The sequence below is a fragment of the Sipha flava genome, unplaced genomic scaffold (genome assembly GCF_003268045.1).
Source record: "Sipha flava isolate LNK unplaced genomic scaffold, YSA_version1 367_pilon_pilon, whole genome shotgun sequence".
NCBI lineage: Eukaryota > Metazoa > Arthropoda > Insecta > Hemiptera > Aphididae > Sipha > Sipha flava.
In genome coordinates this window covers 16,118-35,549 of record NW_020273073.1, presented here as the reverse complement: position 1 = coordinate 35,549, position 19,432 = coordinate 16,118, and the positions used below count along the sequence as shown (strand labels likewise).

Sequence of the window (19,432 nt, the reverse complement as noted above, 5' to 3'; positions counted from 1 at the left end):
CGCCGCTAACGCCACAGCTCCCACCGCCGCTAACGCCACAGCTCCCACCACCACCTCCGCCGCCGCCACCACGCATGGCGAACGTGTACATCTTGCCCTTGCCCACGGCCATCACGCCAGACCTAGCCGCCTCCGTACCGCCGTCCGCCTGCCTGGTCACGTTAGGGATCTCGCACACCGTCTGCTCCGGGTAACTGAGGAACTGGACGGTGACGACCGTGCCGCTGCCGGCATTCTCGAACCGGTCGCATCGCGCTATGGATTTCACCTCGAACTCCAACTGGTAAAGGCTTTCTGTCGTGCACGTCATTGTTTTCGTTCCTTTTGCCGTTTGTTTCCGATTTGTTTGAATTTCTTTATTTCCGTTTTCGGTCGGTTGCCTTTTGTTGGATTTCACGTTACCTCGCATTGAATATTTCTACCGTTGTACACACGTGCGTCGACAGTCGTCACCAAGTAACCACTGCCCGGCCACAGATGCGCAACGGTTAGGGTACTGGTTGGTAAGGAAACGCAGTGGCCAACCGTTGAATCCGAAAACCATAAACTTTCGATTTTGACTCTAAAAAGGTTCGTAGGCAAGAACCGCAAACATTTTAAGGCTGAAAACCGCACACTCTAATGTTTATTTTAATTAGTAATTTTTTACTGACAGATTTCACCAAGATTATATTTGTTGTGCCTATTGTTTCGTATTGTATCGTATTTGGTATCGGAATGATTTGATATGATTGGTACCTTAAAAGGTATCTCCGCACATTATTTTTCTATAAATATATTTTTACGTTATTCGTTGTCAACTGCGTTATTATCCGTGTTCATTAAATAATGAAATAAAATAAATAAAAAATAGGAGCCATATGGTAAGATTTGGTTTAAACTGTACATACGCATATAAAATAATGAGCCCTGCATGACATTTTCAAAACTTGGCACCTCTGAATATTGGCAATCGATATCAAGCAATATTATAATATTAATATTTTAGTTCATTATTTAGAAAAAATACAATCTGTAAAATTTTATCGATTGATAAAATAGTTTTTATAATCAAAAAAATGTGTGCGGTTTTTCCTATCTTATTTTCAGGTGAAAATCAGAAGTGTGTGATTTTAATCCATGAAAAATGTGCGGTTTTGGAAGCAACCTGGCCAACGTAGAATGCAAACGTTATCGTGCCAGGTTAGTTTATGAGTGTTTATTTTCTATTAAAGCGTTTCTAATATTTCGTAACGTACGATTTAATTTTTAAAGGTGAAATTTTTTGAATCAAATATATCATTATAATATAATGTATATATTATATTATTTGTAGTTTATATTATAAACTATATACTCGTATTACATAAACCATAAATCAACATCGGATATGGGCAATACATTTTATAGTTGATTTTATTCTTAAAATAATAGAACAATATTTTGTGTTTGTAAAACTCTCAAATGCTCATTTCTATACTTAAGACCTAAAACAAATCAATCAATCAAGTAAACAATCAAACAACTTTTTAAAAACGTTTAAGTCCCCATACACTGCCGCGGTTGCGGTGGCGTTAAATTTGTACACACGTCAAAAGTCCGCTCAAACCGAAGCGGTAGCTGTGGCAGTAGCGGCAACGAGATTTAATGTTTATACGTTTTAATACGAGCGCACTATTGCGAAATTAATACCACGGCAAAAATGTTACCGCAAGATTGAGCGCAATATTTTTATTTTTCGCTGCAGACACTATATTTTTCGCTTACCGCTGCGATAATCAGTTGTAAATTCTTAACTATGAGTTATCTACATTTTATTATTAATATATTAATATCTATAGAAAGCTTATCATTACATTGTATGATATATTTTGACAAACACATATCTATTTATTGTAATCGTTCACTTTGCAGTTTATACCTTGCAGTTGAATCTAACGTCGTGGTGTTTGAATGTATGATTATCTTGTTTGAAATTTATTATTTATAATAAAAATGACCAATAAAGTTGAACAGTTAATAGCTATTGTTAAAGAATATTCCATCATATATAATATGACACATCCAGAATTCAAGAATACGAGAAAAAAAAATTATATTTTTAATTTGTTATTTTGTACTTTAAAATATTAATATTAATAAATAAAAATATAATAATAAATAAAATACATGCACGCGCATGGGTGTCACAATGTCGACTAGTAATTTTCGGCGAGATATTTTGCTCTCCGGTTAGGTTAGATCAGCGGTATTTAAAAAGCGATAAATACAGCTGCAGCTACCGCCACCACTACCGCTTCGGTTTGAGCGGACCTTAATGGGAGTCCGCACACTGCAGCGGTAATTCGGCCGCGGTAAAATATAGCCGCTGCGATAATTATAAAAACCGCAGCATGCTCGATTTTACCGCCACCGCACAGCGGTATTTTCAATTAACTTATCAAATATACGCTAATAATACCTATACTATCTAATATATATGGTGTATATTAGTCTAGACTTAAAAAAAATTAAACATTAATTACTTTTAGTTTTACTTATTGTTTAGATTTTGTAAGTATTTCCAGTAATCTTAATAAACTTTGTAAATATATTTCCTTTGCTTAATCATGATTTTTAGTTTAAAATTATGACTAGTATCGATATAATTTAAAAATGATAAAAAACATGTATGCCATTTTGTCTCATATTTATATTTATAGTAAAATATAAATTTCAAAATCAAATATTGTAATAAGGAAGTCTATGATTACCAGCGCACCGACTTTGTTTCAACTATCAATAAATCGTAACTTTTATTGTATAATTATAAATTTTAACCGAATCGAATATACCACACATCAATATTATAATATGCATTCATCTCAAATTGTAAGTAAATTAAATTTATACCATTCAAATATTATTCATAACCGATTCATTTACATTTGTTTTAATGCACCTAGATTTATTTTGAGGAAATGGAATATGATTTTAAAAATATTATATCTAGCGAAAAAGAGAATTTATACAATTTCGAAAAGCATCTAGAATCACTTGAAATGGATACTGATGGAGATGAATTACAAATAAATCATGAAATGTCAACGTGTTCGAAACTAACTGAAAATTGTAACTGGCAGGTGTTGAATAATCGGTTACAAGAACAAATGGAAAAAATTAATAAATATTCGATAATGGAATATAAATGAGAACTAAAAGCCAGTGAACTTCACAATGTTATAAATCATGTGAAGTCTGAATTAAAATGTTAGAAATGTAAGGAAAACGTTCTAATATCAAATATTAAAGATTATGAAAAAGTATTAAATTGCACACAACAAGAACTGTGCAATACTAAAGTAAATAAAATTCTAGTTTTCCAAAACACACTTAATAATTATTTTCTAGATTAGTTTAAATTATGTATATTGTACAGTGTATAATATACACATTGTATGTATGTTATATAGCTTTCAGCTGCATTTTCAAACTTTTTTTTTTCTGTCATGACGTTGGATAATGTACCAGCAAAGAGCTATTCTATAATACAATTAAAATAAATATTACCAAAATGATATGCCTACAAATATTGTGGTTTTTAATAAGAAATATAGTAATATAGTCTTTTATTGTTATTTAATCAAAGTTAAAGGAGTGAAATTGCGAGATTAAAAAATTATGTATTAACAAAAAAACTAATGAAGAGGATATTAGTAAATTGCGTGATCAATTGCGTGATCAATTGTGTGAATGTAGAAAAGAAAACGAGAAATTAAAGGAGAATATTAATGTATTGACTGAGGAACTAAAATGTGCCAAAACGGAAATTAATGTACAAAAATTATATGTCGCGACTATGGAAAAAAAACATAAAAAATGACCAAGAGATGTATTCATGTGAATTAAAAAATAAGTATAAAACACTATATGAAGAGACGAAAAATCAACGAAATGAAGAAATGTATAAAGTCAAAAATGTAGTATCTACATTAAATTATTTAAATAAATCAAATGAAAAGAAATCTTGCGATTGATATAACTGCTAATTGGAATCATCGTAATTAGCGAATGAATAGTCGCAAACGAATTTAAGTGGTATCATTTTTTTTGTTATAGTGAACATAATAATTAATGCCTAAGAAAATTTGATGAGTTGAATGGTACTTTAACGACTGGAACAACTTATAACGATCGAGTATGTTGTATCATTTTTAGTGTTCCGACCGCACTTTTAAAATACATAATTATGTATTAATATTATTATTAATATAACGATTAGTGTATTTTTGTTTAACAGAAAAATGTGACTATTTTTATAAATGCGTTAGCGAGATAGAAATAATTAAAATGCATATACTTACGAGTAATGGACGTATTGCACGGTGTACAGCTAGAGTCAAAATAATTTAATATGTTACTAGAACCCAAATGGCCAAAAATAGTAAATATCATATTTTATATAAATGTGCATAGTAAAATCTATAAATATATATTATCTACTATGTGGATAATGATTAAAACACTTTCTATACATTATAAACAGCACACACATTATGCAAACAAATATCGATATAATACATCTATAAACGAAACCTAATAATAGGTTATAACCTAACTAACCTAATCTAATTCATGGGGAATTAAAATAAAAATCATATAAATAATAACGTGAATGCGTAGGTTGCTGCATTTACTCGAACATTGATAACATTAATGCGCGTCTCACTATGAAACAGTTAAAATCTCAATAAATTTTATAATAAAAATATTTATTTTCATATATACTAAAGTATTCAAAATAAGTTTAACAATGAATGTGGATAATACTTTTTCAATATTTCAACAATTTTAAAGGAATGTAGGGGATTATAACATTTTTTTAAATTATAGAGAATAATAGTGAGAAAAGTGAGGAACTTAGGATATAGTAAAAAAAGGTGAGTTGATTGAAAAATAGTGATATATAGGGAAAAAAGCAGGGTTGGTAATATACGCGTATAAAACGTTTAATACGTTACACGTACAATACCCCACGTATAAAACGTATAAAATGACTAAAACGTATAATATGTTTTGATTTTAAAATTCACTATTAAAAAATTAAAAATACTTACTATTTTATACTTAGTAAAAACTAAAAACTAAAAATATATTAGGTAGTTAAAAATTATGTATAATATATAAATTATAAATTATAAAAATTAAAAATATCTTTTTGTTTGCTGTTTTCTTTTTCCACTCTTTTGAATCAATACCTATCTAAAAAGAAAATAATAAAAAATATTGCTACAGACAGAATATATCAATATAATATATTTTTATATTCATATTCTTAAGTAAAATTTGCAGTTGCCAAGTTAATAATATGGACTATTTGTATGCATAAAAAATAAGTCTTTTTCTATTAAATTTTATACTTGTGTGCTTTATTATTTAATACATAAAAAAAAACAATTACCCATGTACAAGTTATTTAATTAAAATATTAACATTAAGTCATTGACTATTAAATAATAGTTAAATTAATATTCAGTGGATGAACTTTGAGTTTTTTCATTTAATTTAAGTGAGTAGTAAGTACTCAATAGTTTTCTGGATTCAGGCGGTTCCGAAGAGAATTATGAATATATGACCAATTATAAAACACTCTTTCTAATTGCCCAGTTGATGCTGGTTAAGTTAAGCTGGTAAGTAATTTATTTACCAATCCTTGTAATTCTGGATGCTTATTTTTAGTAAAAGACAAAAATGCAGTTGCTGATAGACCTTGTTTTTCAAATAAAATTTTAAATAGCCCAGTTTTTTCTTTATACTCAATAAAACTATTTAAGCCTTCAGTGCCGATTTCAACAGAATTTAAAATAAAATCTTCAATATGTATAGTGTATGTAGACGTTATATTTTAATATTCCATTTACGTACCGCTATAAAATGGATCAAAACAAACCATTTGTGACTGAGTTTTTAGAAACCTACAAACGTCATCCAATCTTTGTGGAATACCAAAAGTAATGTATCCAAAAATAAACATTTGAGGAACTTAGGTATCGAAGACTTGTTAAAGGTGTGTCAAGAAAAATTTAAAGATGCTAATGCAGCTTTTGTAAAACGTAAAATAAACAACCTACGGACTGCATTTAGAAGAGAGCTAAACAAAGTTTTGAAATCAAAAACTACCGGCTTGTCTGCTGATGAAATGTACGTACCAACGTTATGGTACTATGACTTATTGTCTTTTACTACGGAATATGAGAGTGGCAGAGTGGGAATATCCAGTTTAGATGATGACACAGAACTGCAATTCACGTAGAAAATTCATATGCGAATATTTTCGACGTTCTAAAAGCCACTGTTTTGACCGTTTCCTCTTTTTTTGTGTATCGTCATCATCATCTACAGATAAAACAAGAGCAGTTGTCAGCAATTATTTCCTCTTTCGATCTATTTTGTTCATTGTGTGCAAAAATATACAAAGCGAAAATTAAAAAATTCTATAAACTATAAAATGCAACCACTCGAATAATATTTCGATTTTCAATTGCGATATAAACCATATCACATTATCACAATATAAACAAATAAAACAAACTTCACCAACTAAAAAGTTAGGTTAGATATCGTCAAACTAATCATTTAGTGTGTGGACTGCGTCATGTTTGACAACAGATCGGCCGATTGGTTTGACGACAAGTTTGACGATAGATCGTTTCGTGTATGGTCCCTTTTACTGCTTATCATGCGCGCGATATCGCATCGTTGTTGACCACCGTCGTAATCGTCTTATCTACCGTGATAACCGGCTCCGACAACTTTTTCACTCGTGGTCGAACGTACGTGCGCGTGGTTTTGTTAACAAATTGTTGTGTTGTGTCCCTTTTTTTGTGCCGAATTCCGTCATCGTATACATGTTGAATCGACTCAAACATTATTACAAGTTCGTGTGTCATCGTACGCCACTCGCCGTCGTCAACTATCGTTAGGGTTACCATAATATTTTTGACCAAATCCGGACATCAGTTCCGTTTCACGGGAGAGGGGGAGGTAAAAATTGAAAATAAACAATATTGTTATTTTATTAGTACAATTTTACTTAGTTCTATGAATAAAATGTCTACATAAGAGTTATCAGGTTAAATATGTTAAAACAAATCAAATATGATATAAAAAAAAAAAAAATAATAAATTACATATTATACATTTATACAGAGTGAATACGAAAATCTGTCACCTGATATAATATTTTGTATCAATATAACCATGTTAAACGATTATCTTTGTAAAATCCGGACATTTTTCAAATCCGTAGGCCAATCCGGACAGATGTTTGAAATCCGGACTGTTCGGACGAAATCCGGACGTATGGTAATCCTAACTATCGTTCGCCGTCCACGAGCCACAGTTATTCGAATATTTCGCTTACGAGTTCGTTTGTCGCCGTGCGCCACTTGCCGCCGCCGACTCTCGTTTGCCGTCTATAAGACGAAGTCCTCCCCGAATGTGACGTCTCGTTTACTACTGTGTGTGCACCATTCGCCACCTGTTATTTGTACTTACGCCAATCATCGGTCATCGCTATTGTTTCCTGTGCCATATTGTATTCCACCACTCATTCAAGGTCAGATGCTTATAACAATTTTGGTTTTTTTGTTTTTTTTTGTTTGTTAGGTTAGGTTAAGCATCCACTCGTTTCTCCTTAGCTTTAAGAGATAATGTATGTAATTTAAATTGTTTTTCATTGCTTTATGTATAATACAGTCCACTCTCATATAATCAAATCTTTGTATATCCATCTCTTTGTACCTGTCAGCTGGTTACTTGCTTCCGCCTTTTCTCCGCATTGATAACCTTCCATTAAAGTATAAGTACGGAAATTTTCAAGCGAACATATACAGTCATATGAGGAAGAGGAATGGAGCCATTCCGGCAGTGTGTATGGGATTGTAAAACGGCTTATAAATATATATGATTTAACAAATAATAACACATTATTTTTTAAAACGAACGCACTGCAGCTATAAGGTTAAACCGTTTTTTAATTAAAATTACTAAATAATTTTACACCATTTGCAACCATCGCATCTATCTTCAGTTACCATTATTAAATACATTTGTATGTAAACGTTCTAATACCCGTGCACTTATAACATAGAAGTTAAATTAATGAAATCAAAACGCCCTTGGCCTAGTTAACGAAGCGCTCAATAAGTGCAAACATTATAAATAATTTATAGTAATTAGTTCTATGAATGATTTTTTTTTACTATAGATTCTGAGAAGATATTTTTTATTTATTTTTATATAAAAACGTAGTGATGGTCATCCGATTCTTCTATTAGCGAATAAGACATCATATATTTGAACGAGAATTTCATGTCGATTTGTTCTATAACTCAATAAAATGCATCGCCATCGGTATTTATTAAAATTGTATAAACATCGTTTGAAAAATGTATAGAAACAAATTTAAAGCCATCGCAATTGTCTATAGTTTATAAGAAGTGTATTAAAATCGTTCAATAATAAATACATTATATTTTGTTTTTTATTCATAATCATTGTAAAGATATTAAGATTAATATTATTTTATGCATATTATAAACATATTATATAAACCACAACTAAAGTCCAATAATCTTTCTATCGATGTGCGGATGTGCAGTATTTTTGAATCTATTGGATTGTCGATTTTTTTGGATTTCACGATATTATTCAACAATGGTCGTCATTAAAAATGCATTTATTTTTGTTTGCAAATTTAAACTATAAACTTACGTTTGGGAAGTTAACCAGAATATTGTAATAGAGAACTATAATTTTTTTGCCGTTTCAATGAATGATTTCAGTAACAAAAGTTGTTCAAATTGTAAAACAATAATATCTTTGATTAAAATATTTCGAACACAATTTATGGGTACATTAATTTATCGAACAAGTTTAAAATTATTTCATTTTCCTTAAGTTTCATGGCGATGTAAGATAATTTGAGTTGTAGAGAATGTAATTGATTTATAATCAGTTGGTAAGATATCAAAAAAAAAGAAATTTAAAAAAAAAAAATGATATTGAAATCATTAGTAACATATAAATATTTGATCAGAAAAAAGGTTTATGAAGATAAACCGTACACTGGCGTTTAAACGGGAATAATTTAATTATATCATGTATACAATATGATTCGTTGGTTAATGAGACCTACTAATTAATAGATCTTTTATAACATATTTATATTATATATTATAAGTATACGTATAATTACGTATAGAACCTATATTATTTTTAAATAATATATTAATTTTTCTTATGACTAATATAATTTTAAAAATTTACCTGCTTATGTGTTCGGAAAATATGTATATACTATATTTGGAAATTTTTGTGTTTAGCCAGTCTGCATTATAACTAAAAATATGATTGGTTTGATTTTATTTCGACCTAATCGTTAGTATCAAAATATCTATGTAAGTTAAAATAGATAATAAAAGCGTCCACCATAATTACGAGTATATCCTACTACTTATTTTATATTTTATGTATATACGTCATATATATAACGAGTAAGTTTCATTTTTATGAGATTGATAGGAATATTTTATAGATACGATTTGTAACTAGTAATCAGAATAATACCTTTAATGGTCGTCATGACGACCCGTGTACATTAACTGTGTGTATAATCAAAAAAAATGAAAAAAAAAAACGTTTTAAATAAAAATGAGGCTACTTTGGGAAGCTTTATTTTATTTTGAAGCACTGACAGGCTTTCTAGTGAATCACTTTTTTCCAGGGTTGAAACGTTTAATACGGTATAGTATAAAACACGTATTATAAGTACGCATAAAACGTATAAAACATTTAGTATAGAACACAAAATTATATACGTTTTATACTGTATAAAAATTCATTTATAATATTTAAAGTTCAAATTAAACTTATTAAACTAACAATAAAATAAGGAAACATAAATTATAAATAGACAACTGTGGTGCTATTATATATTAATAATTATTAATATCTTATCGCAGACATATTTATAGTAAAACCATTGTACTTAAAACTTGTGATATTTATAACATTTTCAATATTTTTATTTTTGTTGTCATTCGATTGAACATAAACAATTAAAATAGGTTTCTGCCTTCTGGTATAGTATATTATTTATATTTTATTATTACATTTTATTAGTCTTTGTCTTGTTATCGTCGCGTTCGCACGTTATTGTGTTATACACAAACACAATTTTGAATATAATTAAATATAATTTTATTATTTTGTAAGTAATTTAAAAATTCAAATAAACAAATATGACTGGTCGTCCAACACATAGTGGATGGGATGTTAATTATATACGGCACAAAGAAGAAGCAAAAGGTAAAAAACTTTAATTAGTGTATCTAATAATTACTTAAAAAATAAAATAATACAAAATCTAATATATATTTTATTAATTCATAGGTAAACAATTAGCAAAATGTTTACTTTGTGCAAAAATATTGTCCAATACGAGTAAATCACGTTTATTGATGCACCGTAATACTTGCAATACTTCAAAATTATTCAAAACAGTTACAACAGGAATTAAAAAATCTACTCATTCTACTCCTACTAAAATTATCCGTAATGAAGAACCGCCAGTATTAAAAATAATGGGTAGAGCATCTTCATCTATCTTACCAGTAGCGTCAAGTTCAACATCTGAAACTCAAACTCAAGGTAAACGTAAACATATAAATATATTTGAATCGGATTCAGAACCAGATGATCCATTTAATAATGAAAATTCATCTATTACTATGCCTAATTTAAGTTTAAATACATCCACTGTATGCTTATCGATTCCATTAGAAACTGACAATGATGTTCAGCTCGCAAGTTCTTCACGTGAAAAACAATTAGAAATGTCTAATTCTAATGATACTATGATACTTACTCCTGAAAGTTTTACTTCAAAAAATTCTGATACATTCATCACACTAAAAAAATAAAAATAAACAGCAGGGTACTATTCAACGTTACCATGATAAAATTACAAATGCTGAATATGATTTAGTTAACTTTAAATTGGGAAAATTGTTTTTTTTGGATGCAATATTCCATTTTCTCTAGTCGAATCGGTGCATTTTAAAAAATTTTGCCAATCATTAAGACCCGCATATAATCCACCATCACGAACTACCCTATTAACTCACGTTTTAAATGAAGTACAGGATAGTTTTTGTGCAGCTATAAAGTTTCATTCAAATTCAGCTCTTCTAATAGATGGTTGGAAAAATGAAGCAGCTAATACAAAAAATGTTGCTTGTTTACTGCATAGTTCTAATTGCGAAGCACTTTTTTTAGAGTCTTTTGATTTAACCGGTATTAAAGAAACTGCAATAGAACTTTCTAATACTCGTATAGTGGACAAATGTATATCTTTAGCTTTAGAAAAACACAGCACTCATATTTACGCAGTAATTAGTGATAATGCGGCAAATATGATAAAAATGGGTGAACTTACTAAAATTAGGCATTTGACCTGCAATAGTCATACTGCCAATTTGCTTGCGAAGGGCCTTGTATCAAAAACATTAGTAGAGAAAGCTAAAGTTGTATTGAAAGCATTTCATGGACCAGATGCTGAAAAAGAGTTGTTAAATCAATGAGGTCGACGTATTCAAATGCCTTGTGACACTAGATGGTGTACATATAGGGATTCATTTAAAAATGTATTAGATAATGTTACATCAATGAAGAAAGTATTAGCGATAAGTTCTATCCTTTTTAACGAAACAGTTCATACATATTTATTTGATAAAATTTTTTTAAAACAAATATCTGATTCAATTGAGTTATTTAATCCTTTATGTGAACTTATTAATATCAGTCAAAAATCTACTTCACCAATCGCCGATGCTGCTGAAGCATGGTTGGATTTGGATTTAACAAATAAAATTTCAAACGACTCTGAAGAATTTGATGCAATAATAAAAAAATTTAAAAAACGAAAAAATTATGCATTAAATAAATATTTATTAACAGCAAATTTTCTTCATCCAAAATATCAAGGGAAAAAAATGACACCCGAACACAAAGATATGTATACGTATAGTCTCTACAATGTATAGTGTAGGTCGTACCCTTTCCAACGAGAGGCGGCTCAACTAGATCCGAAGTTTAGTTTGCGACAGACACGCGTTTAAGATTGATGTTTCTATATCGGCCGCCGCTACCTCTATTTCCGTGTATGCTCAATGCGAACTTCGCGCCGTAATTCGTTTTTTGCATTCAACGGGTGAAACACCAATATCCATTAATCGAAAACTTTTTCAAACATATGGTACGGGTTGCATGTCTTTAAAAAATGTTAGAAAGTGGTGTAGAGAATTTTCAGGAGGTCGGACGGAAATTCATGATGAACAAAGAAGTGGGAGACCTTCGATTTCAGACAAGCTAAAAGAACAAATTGAAAGAGAGCTTCGTGAAGATCGACGAGTGACGGTTCGAGATCTCGAACAAAGATTTGAGTTGTCAAAAAGCATCATTCAAAGGTTTTTTAATGATATGGGCTATCACAAATGTTGTGCTCGGTGGGTGCCTAAAATGTTGACCGAGGACCATAAGCGCCAACGCATTGAGACTTCTCGAGAATTTTGTCTCATTATGCCGAACAAGGAGAGGTTTTTCTTGACTCCATAGAAACGGGTGATGAAACATGGGTTTACCATTTCACCCCTGAGTCCAAACAACAGTCACTGGAGTGGAGACATTCTCGCTCACCGAAAAAAAGGAAGTTTAAAGTGACGCAGTCTGCTCGAAAAATCATGGCTACTGTTTTTTGGGACAGGAAATGAGTTCTTTTAATTGAGTTTATGCCAACTGAGGCAACCATTAATGCAGCTTCGTATTGTGAGATTTTGAAAAAACTTCGCAAAGCAATCCAAAATCGAAGACGAGGCATGCTGACTAAGGGGGTTTGTCTCTTGCATGACAACGCCCGGCCCCACGTTGCCTGTGACACAAAAGCTATCTTGGAAAAGTTTGGTTGGGATGTGATCTCCCATCCCCCTTACAGCCCAGATCTTGCCCCGTTCGACTACCATTTGTTCAGATGAAGAAGTAAAGACAGAAGTCACCCAATATCTAAATAAGGAGCTGGCGGCGAGTTTCTATGAGGCTGGTATACAAAAACTTCCAGTGCGCCTTAAAAAATGCATCCAAGTAAATGGCGATTATGTGGAAAAATAACTCATAAGTACTGTATATATACCCATGTAAAACATATTTTAAATAAAACTGATTTTGATTATTATAATTATGGAGACCTGATTTTTGGGACACGCCTCGTAGATATAATAGATAAGATATATTATGCGTAAACTAGTTTTATTTAAGGTATAACATTAGATCTGAAAATATTCAAATGTACCTATGTATATATTGTTTTTTGAGTTACGAAGATACATTTTCAGTTAACCCGTTCACTGCTGACCATTATTTGATATATCTGTTACTATGCTGACGAAAATTGGGATGTTTTTTTTTAATGACGCCAATGTCGAAAGTTATCCATGTACAGTGCGTGACCATTGTTAAACTTTTCAGACATTAAATGTAACATAACCTTAGTAGCATGGCCTTTCCCTCCTATTTCATCTAATGCTCCTGTATAAACAGCAAATTTCAAAATCAGTCCTTGAGGTTCTGTGAGCATATATAATTTTATTCCATATTTATGCCTCTTATTTTGAATATATTGCCGAAATGTAAGACGCCCCTTCCACATCACGATGGATTCATCAAGAGAAAGCTCTTTCTTCGGATAATATATATTATTCATTTTATTATTAAAATGATTGATTAAAGGTCTGATTTTATACAAACGATCCTGTGGTTGATCTTGATTAGCCTCAATATTCGGAGCAAAATGAAAACATCTCATTAAAATCAAAAATCTATCACGACTCATATAGTTCGAAAAAACAAGTGAAGTTGAAGAGGTGGTATTTTTTCCAGTAGTCATTCAACCTGTTCACTCTTATAGTACCAGTATCAATTATTAAAGCAATAAAAGTTAACATTTCATTTTTATTTATTGGTTTCCACTGTGATAAACGTGAAATCGGTGCGCTACCAATACGTAAAAACTCAGTTTCGGCATAGATATTGGTTTGAGAAACCAAAAGATCTATAAAACTATCGTCAAAAAGGAAAAAAAAAATGTATAGGATTTTTTTCATTTTCTACTTCAACAAGCAATTCATTTTGCTTAGTAAATGGAAATTCAAACATTTCATTTACATCATTATCCCAAATAATTTCTGTCTCATTATTAGTTATACGAAGCTGAGTTTGTGTATTTATATTTTGTTCAATATCCGAAATTTCATCATCACTTTCAGAAAACTCAATATTTTCACCCATATACTCACTACCAGAATCAGTTAGGTCAAAATTTTCGTCACTATCTGATTCAAAAAGCATTTGTTCGATTCGTGTTTCGTACTCACGACTTATATAATTCCGTTTTGGTCGAGATGGTCCTGGTTCATCCATATTTGTTATAAAAAACACAAAAAAAAATTCAATGAAAATCCAAACAAAGTTTTAAAATTGATAAATTATCGAACCAACGCACTGTAATTTTAACATTTATAACAAAATATGATATAATATTATGCTTGTCACAATTCACAAGTGAAAATTATTATCAAAAGTAATAAACACAATTGACTTACGTCAATACAACAGATAAAACTTCCCTACTTCAACTGGATAAAACAAGATCTAAAATTAGAATTATCAAGGTACGACTAGAACAAAACGATTAATTAACAATAATTGGAGATAACGCTAACGCAAACTTATTTGTTTATTCGTAACGCTGATAAAATTATAAAGAAAAGAAAAATCGTATGTTGATCAGCAGTGAACGTGTTAAACAATAATTTGATTAGGTACCTACTTATAAAGTTCCATTGAGGTCGTTTGATTTTATTTTGCCTGGGCCGAGCTATAGAGCTAGTCCAACCCTGGCCACGGACATCCTTTTCGTTATATATGTTATTATATATTTGCCCTTCCCTCCTAATAAATTTTCAAGTTACGCCCATGATTCTAGTTGAACTTACTTATCACTTAAATCATCCGGGTATCGGTCCTTAGGCCATTGTCCTTTTTAAGACAGCCGTACGAATATGCGTTAATTTTGATACCTAGTGTTGCAGTATTGCGTTTACCAATCAAAGTTTGTACGATAAAATGAGCTCATAATAAACATTTAAAGAATTAATTACACTTTTTGTGTCATTACCAGTTACAGGTGTGATGATTTGCTGCCGAATACCATTTATTCTTTTTTTTTTTTTTTGCACAAAGTACCTATCTGAAAAAAAAAATGTATACGCATAAAATTCCTAGTAATAATAAAAACCAGACATTTTAACCGACACAGGTTTTCTCAGAATATTGAAGTTGGTAGTAAAAATTTGAAGTGAGAAATTCACTAAGAAAATAGTTTCGGAAACGAATAATCAAACAAATCATGTTTTATAACCTGTTCGTTTTCGAATCAAACGGGTACGTCGCACTCAAACTGACGGAAACGTAGTATACGGGCACGGTCCGGCACGTTAAAAGGCCACGATGCGAAAGGTCGGGTGCATTGCGAATAAAAAAGATCGATATGGATGTTTATTAACTGTAAAAAAAAAAAATAACATCAAAAATTTACGCGCACGTACACATAGGTGTCACGTTGACATTCGGCTTTAGCCGGTCGTGTACACCTTCAGGATGGAATTGCTTATGGCGAACTGATTGATCTCCGGTATGCGGTCAACGAGAAACGATTAGACGAACAAGATGGGCGGGTTGCGGTCGCGGATGAAGTCACCGGTGACCAGTGCCAGGTACGCGGCGGGCGTGCGCTGCACGTTGATCGTCCGGACGCGGAACCGGCACTCGAAGAACCGCTGGTACACGACGTTAGAGTGGATCTGGTGATGGCCGACCGCGGGCCTGAAGCTGCTGCCTTCGTCGGTCGCCTCGCCGTCCACGTGCATGTACTGGCCACCGACCGTGTATCTGCGCCACGCGTCGTGCGGCGCCGACTCCAGCGTCAGGTAATAGCAGTGCACGAACTCCTCGACGGCGGCCACGAAATCGTACCCGTAAACTGGCGTCAAGGACACGTGGTACTCGGATTGGTCGTAGGACATCGTCTTGTTGGGGTTGAAAAGAAACCAACAAAAAAAAAAAATAAAAAACTACGAACACTTTTCAATGCTAAGTATAAAGAAATATCGCAGGTCCGACGCAACGGAATTGAGTTAGCATAGAAACCGTTTCGGGACGTTTGTAATAGTAGCGAACTGTCGTATTAGCCAAGATTTTTTTTTTATTAGATTAACACAATATTATGCATAAATTAAAGAACAAAATATTACAATAAAAATCGCCTTTAAATTGCGCTTTTACGATAAAATGGTGTAGGGAGTTACAGTACACTTATGATTATATTATCTTACATAAATAAGCAAAAAAACGAATATATATATAAATAGTAGGTAATATTATAAGACTTGGTACTAATAAATTATAAATAATTACTTAAAAAAACATAATTAATACGTTTCTTGAAGTTGATATTATCATTTAGGATTATTTTTTTAAATCATTTGGCAAAGAGTTAATACTAATAGGATCAAAATAATTAATGAACTTTTGAACAATTTGTTTTTGTGTAATTCACTTCAACGTTAAATAGCCAATTTCTACTAGTGGGTTTGTCAGAACTAAAACTGAAGTTAGGAGAATCCCACCAGATCGCGCGAGAACGCCTAATCTAAAAGAAACAGAAAACTAAGATAAACTATGACCAAAGCGCACATTTCATTGATATTCACATAGGAGAAAAATTTTTAATACAAGACAAAGCAAGAAAAGGCAAACTAAATGCCAAATGGCTTGGTCCTTACGAAGTTTTAGAACTAAATTACAACGAAAATGTTACAATCTCCAAAGGTAAAAAGAAGGTGAAGATACACAAAAATCTTATGAAACCTTTCATAGAATAATAAGATCTATTAACATTTGTAAATATTATTGTATATAATAGTTGGGCTTAACATACAAAAAAAATATATAAATATATATATTTATTATTTATTATTTAAATAATATGATGTACACTTTTTTTATTAATTACAAATTTTTTGAGGTACATGAAAAAAACGAAAATACGCACTCTTAAAAGAAATTTCAATCCTCTTGAGGCACATCTTAAGGTTTTACTATCGTTATAAAATTACACAGATATTATTTTTTTATGGTTTAATTTCAAATTAGAAGGTGGTGTAGTTTAAATTTTGATCTTCAATTTTAAGGACTACCCTAATATATATATGTAAAAAAAATTGTTACAGATTAATACACTTCACTCTTTTTAAAATCATATTTGAGAAAATAGGATACATTATAGAACCAGTACCTGAACCAGGAATCTTGTATCAACCGATTGGTACCGTACATCCAGTGGGCAACAAATTTAAATCAGTCACGTTTCTGAGTATTCCCGCTTTAAATATCAATCATAATGATATCGTGGTTCTTCATAAACAATTAGAAATATGTTGCAATAAATATAATTGGGAGCACCCATCGACGTCTGTTCATTCATGTTGCGAATAGATGAAAATCAACATAACATCTATTTTTCATCAAATCGAACAAGTTAAAGGAGAAATCCTTGATTCTTTAGACTCAAATTACCAACCAACAAGGGTAAGAAGAGGACTCATAAATACTGTAGTTAGAGTGCCAAGGTTCTATTTGGTGTATGATGAGGATGCTAAATTCCTAATTTCTAAAATCTCGGAACTAAGCGATGCTAGAACTAACACTTTGAACATTCTAGAAGCAAAAACTAGAATTGTGCGCGTAACTGTTATAGACATAAATTCAACCTTATCAGGAGTCTTGGAAGAACGAAAAAGCATGGAGGAAGTGGTCATACGTCTAAATGAAAAATCGGGAAAGTCTCTTACAACTTTATCAGAAATAGACATTCGACAATTGTTCAATGAGCAAGTTACAATTATAAGTAGTGCCTGTGATTTTAAACGTGTAATTTAAATACACGTGTACACGAAGTACGTGTAATTAACATACACGTGTATATACACGTGTAATTAAAAAACACGTGTATATACAGTATATACACGTGTATTAAAAAAAATTAATTTTTGTTACAAATTTCAGTAAGTTTATACAATTATATTTGTGTTTGAGTTCGTACAATTGATAGCTGGAAAAATGAAATCAAAAATAGCATAGGTATAGGAGTAAACAATGTATTAGTATTGTTTAATAGAAAAGTATTAACTTTACTGGTATGAATTACATGAAAGTAGAATGAGATTACTTTATTAAATAATAAACAGAACAATAAGAATCAATGTAAATAATATAGCATAACAATAACTTATGTAAATAAATCATAAATAAATAATATCATTTTAAACTAAACATATAATCAAAAAAACAAATAAGTAGGTAAATGTTTAAATAAATAATTAGTTAGGTATATCACATATCAAAAACAATTATTAAACATATTATGAATAATTTTCAAATAATAATTAAATATTTATCATGTTTTATTCAATAAATATTTATTCTGGTGTAAAAAAACAAGCATATTTACGTTTTCAGGTGATAAAGATGCTCTTTTACGAGTAACGATGTTACCGGCCGTCGAAAAACATCTTTCTGAACTTACCGATATTGCAGGAATTGTTAAATATTTTTTTGCAAGGTCGCCAATTACAGGATATTTAGAAAATCTAGTTTTCCACCATTCTTTGGGGTCCAATGTGAACCTTAATTGTGGTTCTGCTATATAATTTTCAAACTGTTTCGTCAAATCATCATCATCATTAAATTCAGTCTTATAAATATATTCCAAAGCATTACTATGGCATTTTTGCTGGTCTCCTAAATTATTCAATACCTTATCATTCAAATTTATCGTGTCGCTCATACTTAAAATTTCTTTTACTCTCGAGCAAATTTCCTCACGCGTGGATAACGCCTCATGCTCTAAATCTTTGTACCTAGGATCAAGGAAGGATGCAATTTGTTCAGGCAGTATTTGTTCTGTTGGACTCAAGTCGAGAAAGAATCGGCGTTCAAGTTCTAACACTATTGTTTTTTTAAAACTCTGAATGACAGTATCTTCATCATCACTAGGTAATAAATGTTTTTCTATAATTTTTTTTATTATTGGTCTAATCATCGAAATCGGAGAGTGCTTTTCAGTACATAAAACAGTTGTGGTCATATCGATAGGCTTAAGAACCTTAATAAGTGAATCGATCAATGTCCATTCAGTTTCTTTTATTTCTAATTTTTCAGCTAATGATCGATTTGTAATATTTTTATCTGTTAAAACATTAAAAATAGCACATCTATTTAAGTATAAACGTTCTAACAT

The 19,432-nt window shown here is 31.0% G+C and overlaps 2 protein-coding genes across 2 annotated transcripts; one reads left to right on the top strand and one right to left on the bottom strand.

The window, feature by feature from the left end:
• Positions 1-12,288: 12,288 nt before the first annotated feature.
• LOC112687835 (histone-lysine N-methyltransferase SETMAR-like) lies at positions 12,289-12,636 on the top strand. Its single transcript, XM_025560783.1, has one exon. The coding sequence runs from the start codon at positions 12,289-12,291 to the stop codon at positions 12,634-12,636; it is 348 nt and encodes a 115-aa protein (XP_025416568.1).
• Positions 12,637-18,589: 5,953 nt separating this feature from the next.
• On the bottom strand, positions 18,590-19,432 carry LOC112687841 (zinc finger BED domain-containing protein 1-like). The gene has a single exon (XM_025560789.1). The coding sequence runs from the start codon at positions 19,430-19,432 to the stop codon at positions 18,590-18,592; it is 843 nt and encodes a 280-aa protein (XP_025416574.1).

What these genes read in the sequence shown, in the direction of transcription:
- LOC112687835 (XM_025560783.1), top strand. Translation starts at nt 12,289, where the DNA reads ATGTCTTTAAAAAATGTTAGAAAGTGGTGTAGAGAATTTTCAGGAGGT.
- LOC112687841 (XM_025560789.1), bottom strand. Translation starts at nt 19,432, where the DNA reads ATGTTAGAACGTTTATACTTAAATAGATGTGCTATTTTTAATGTTTTA.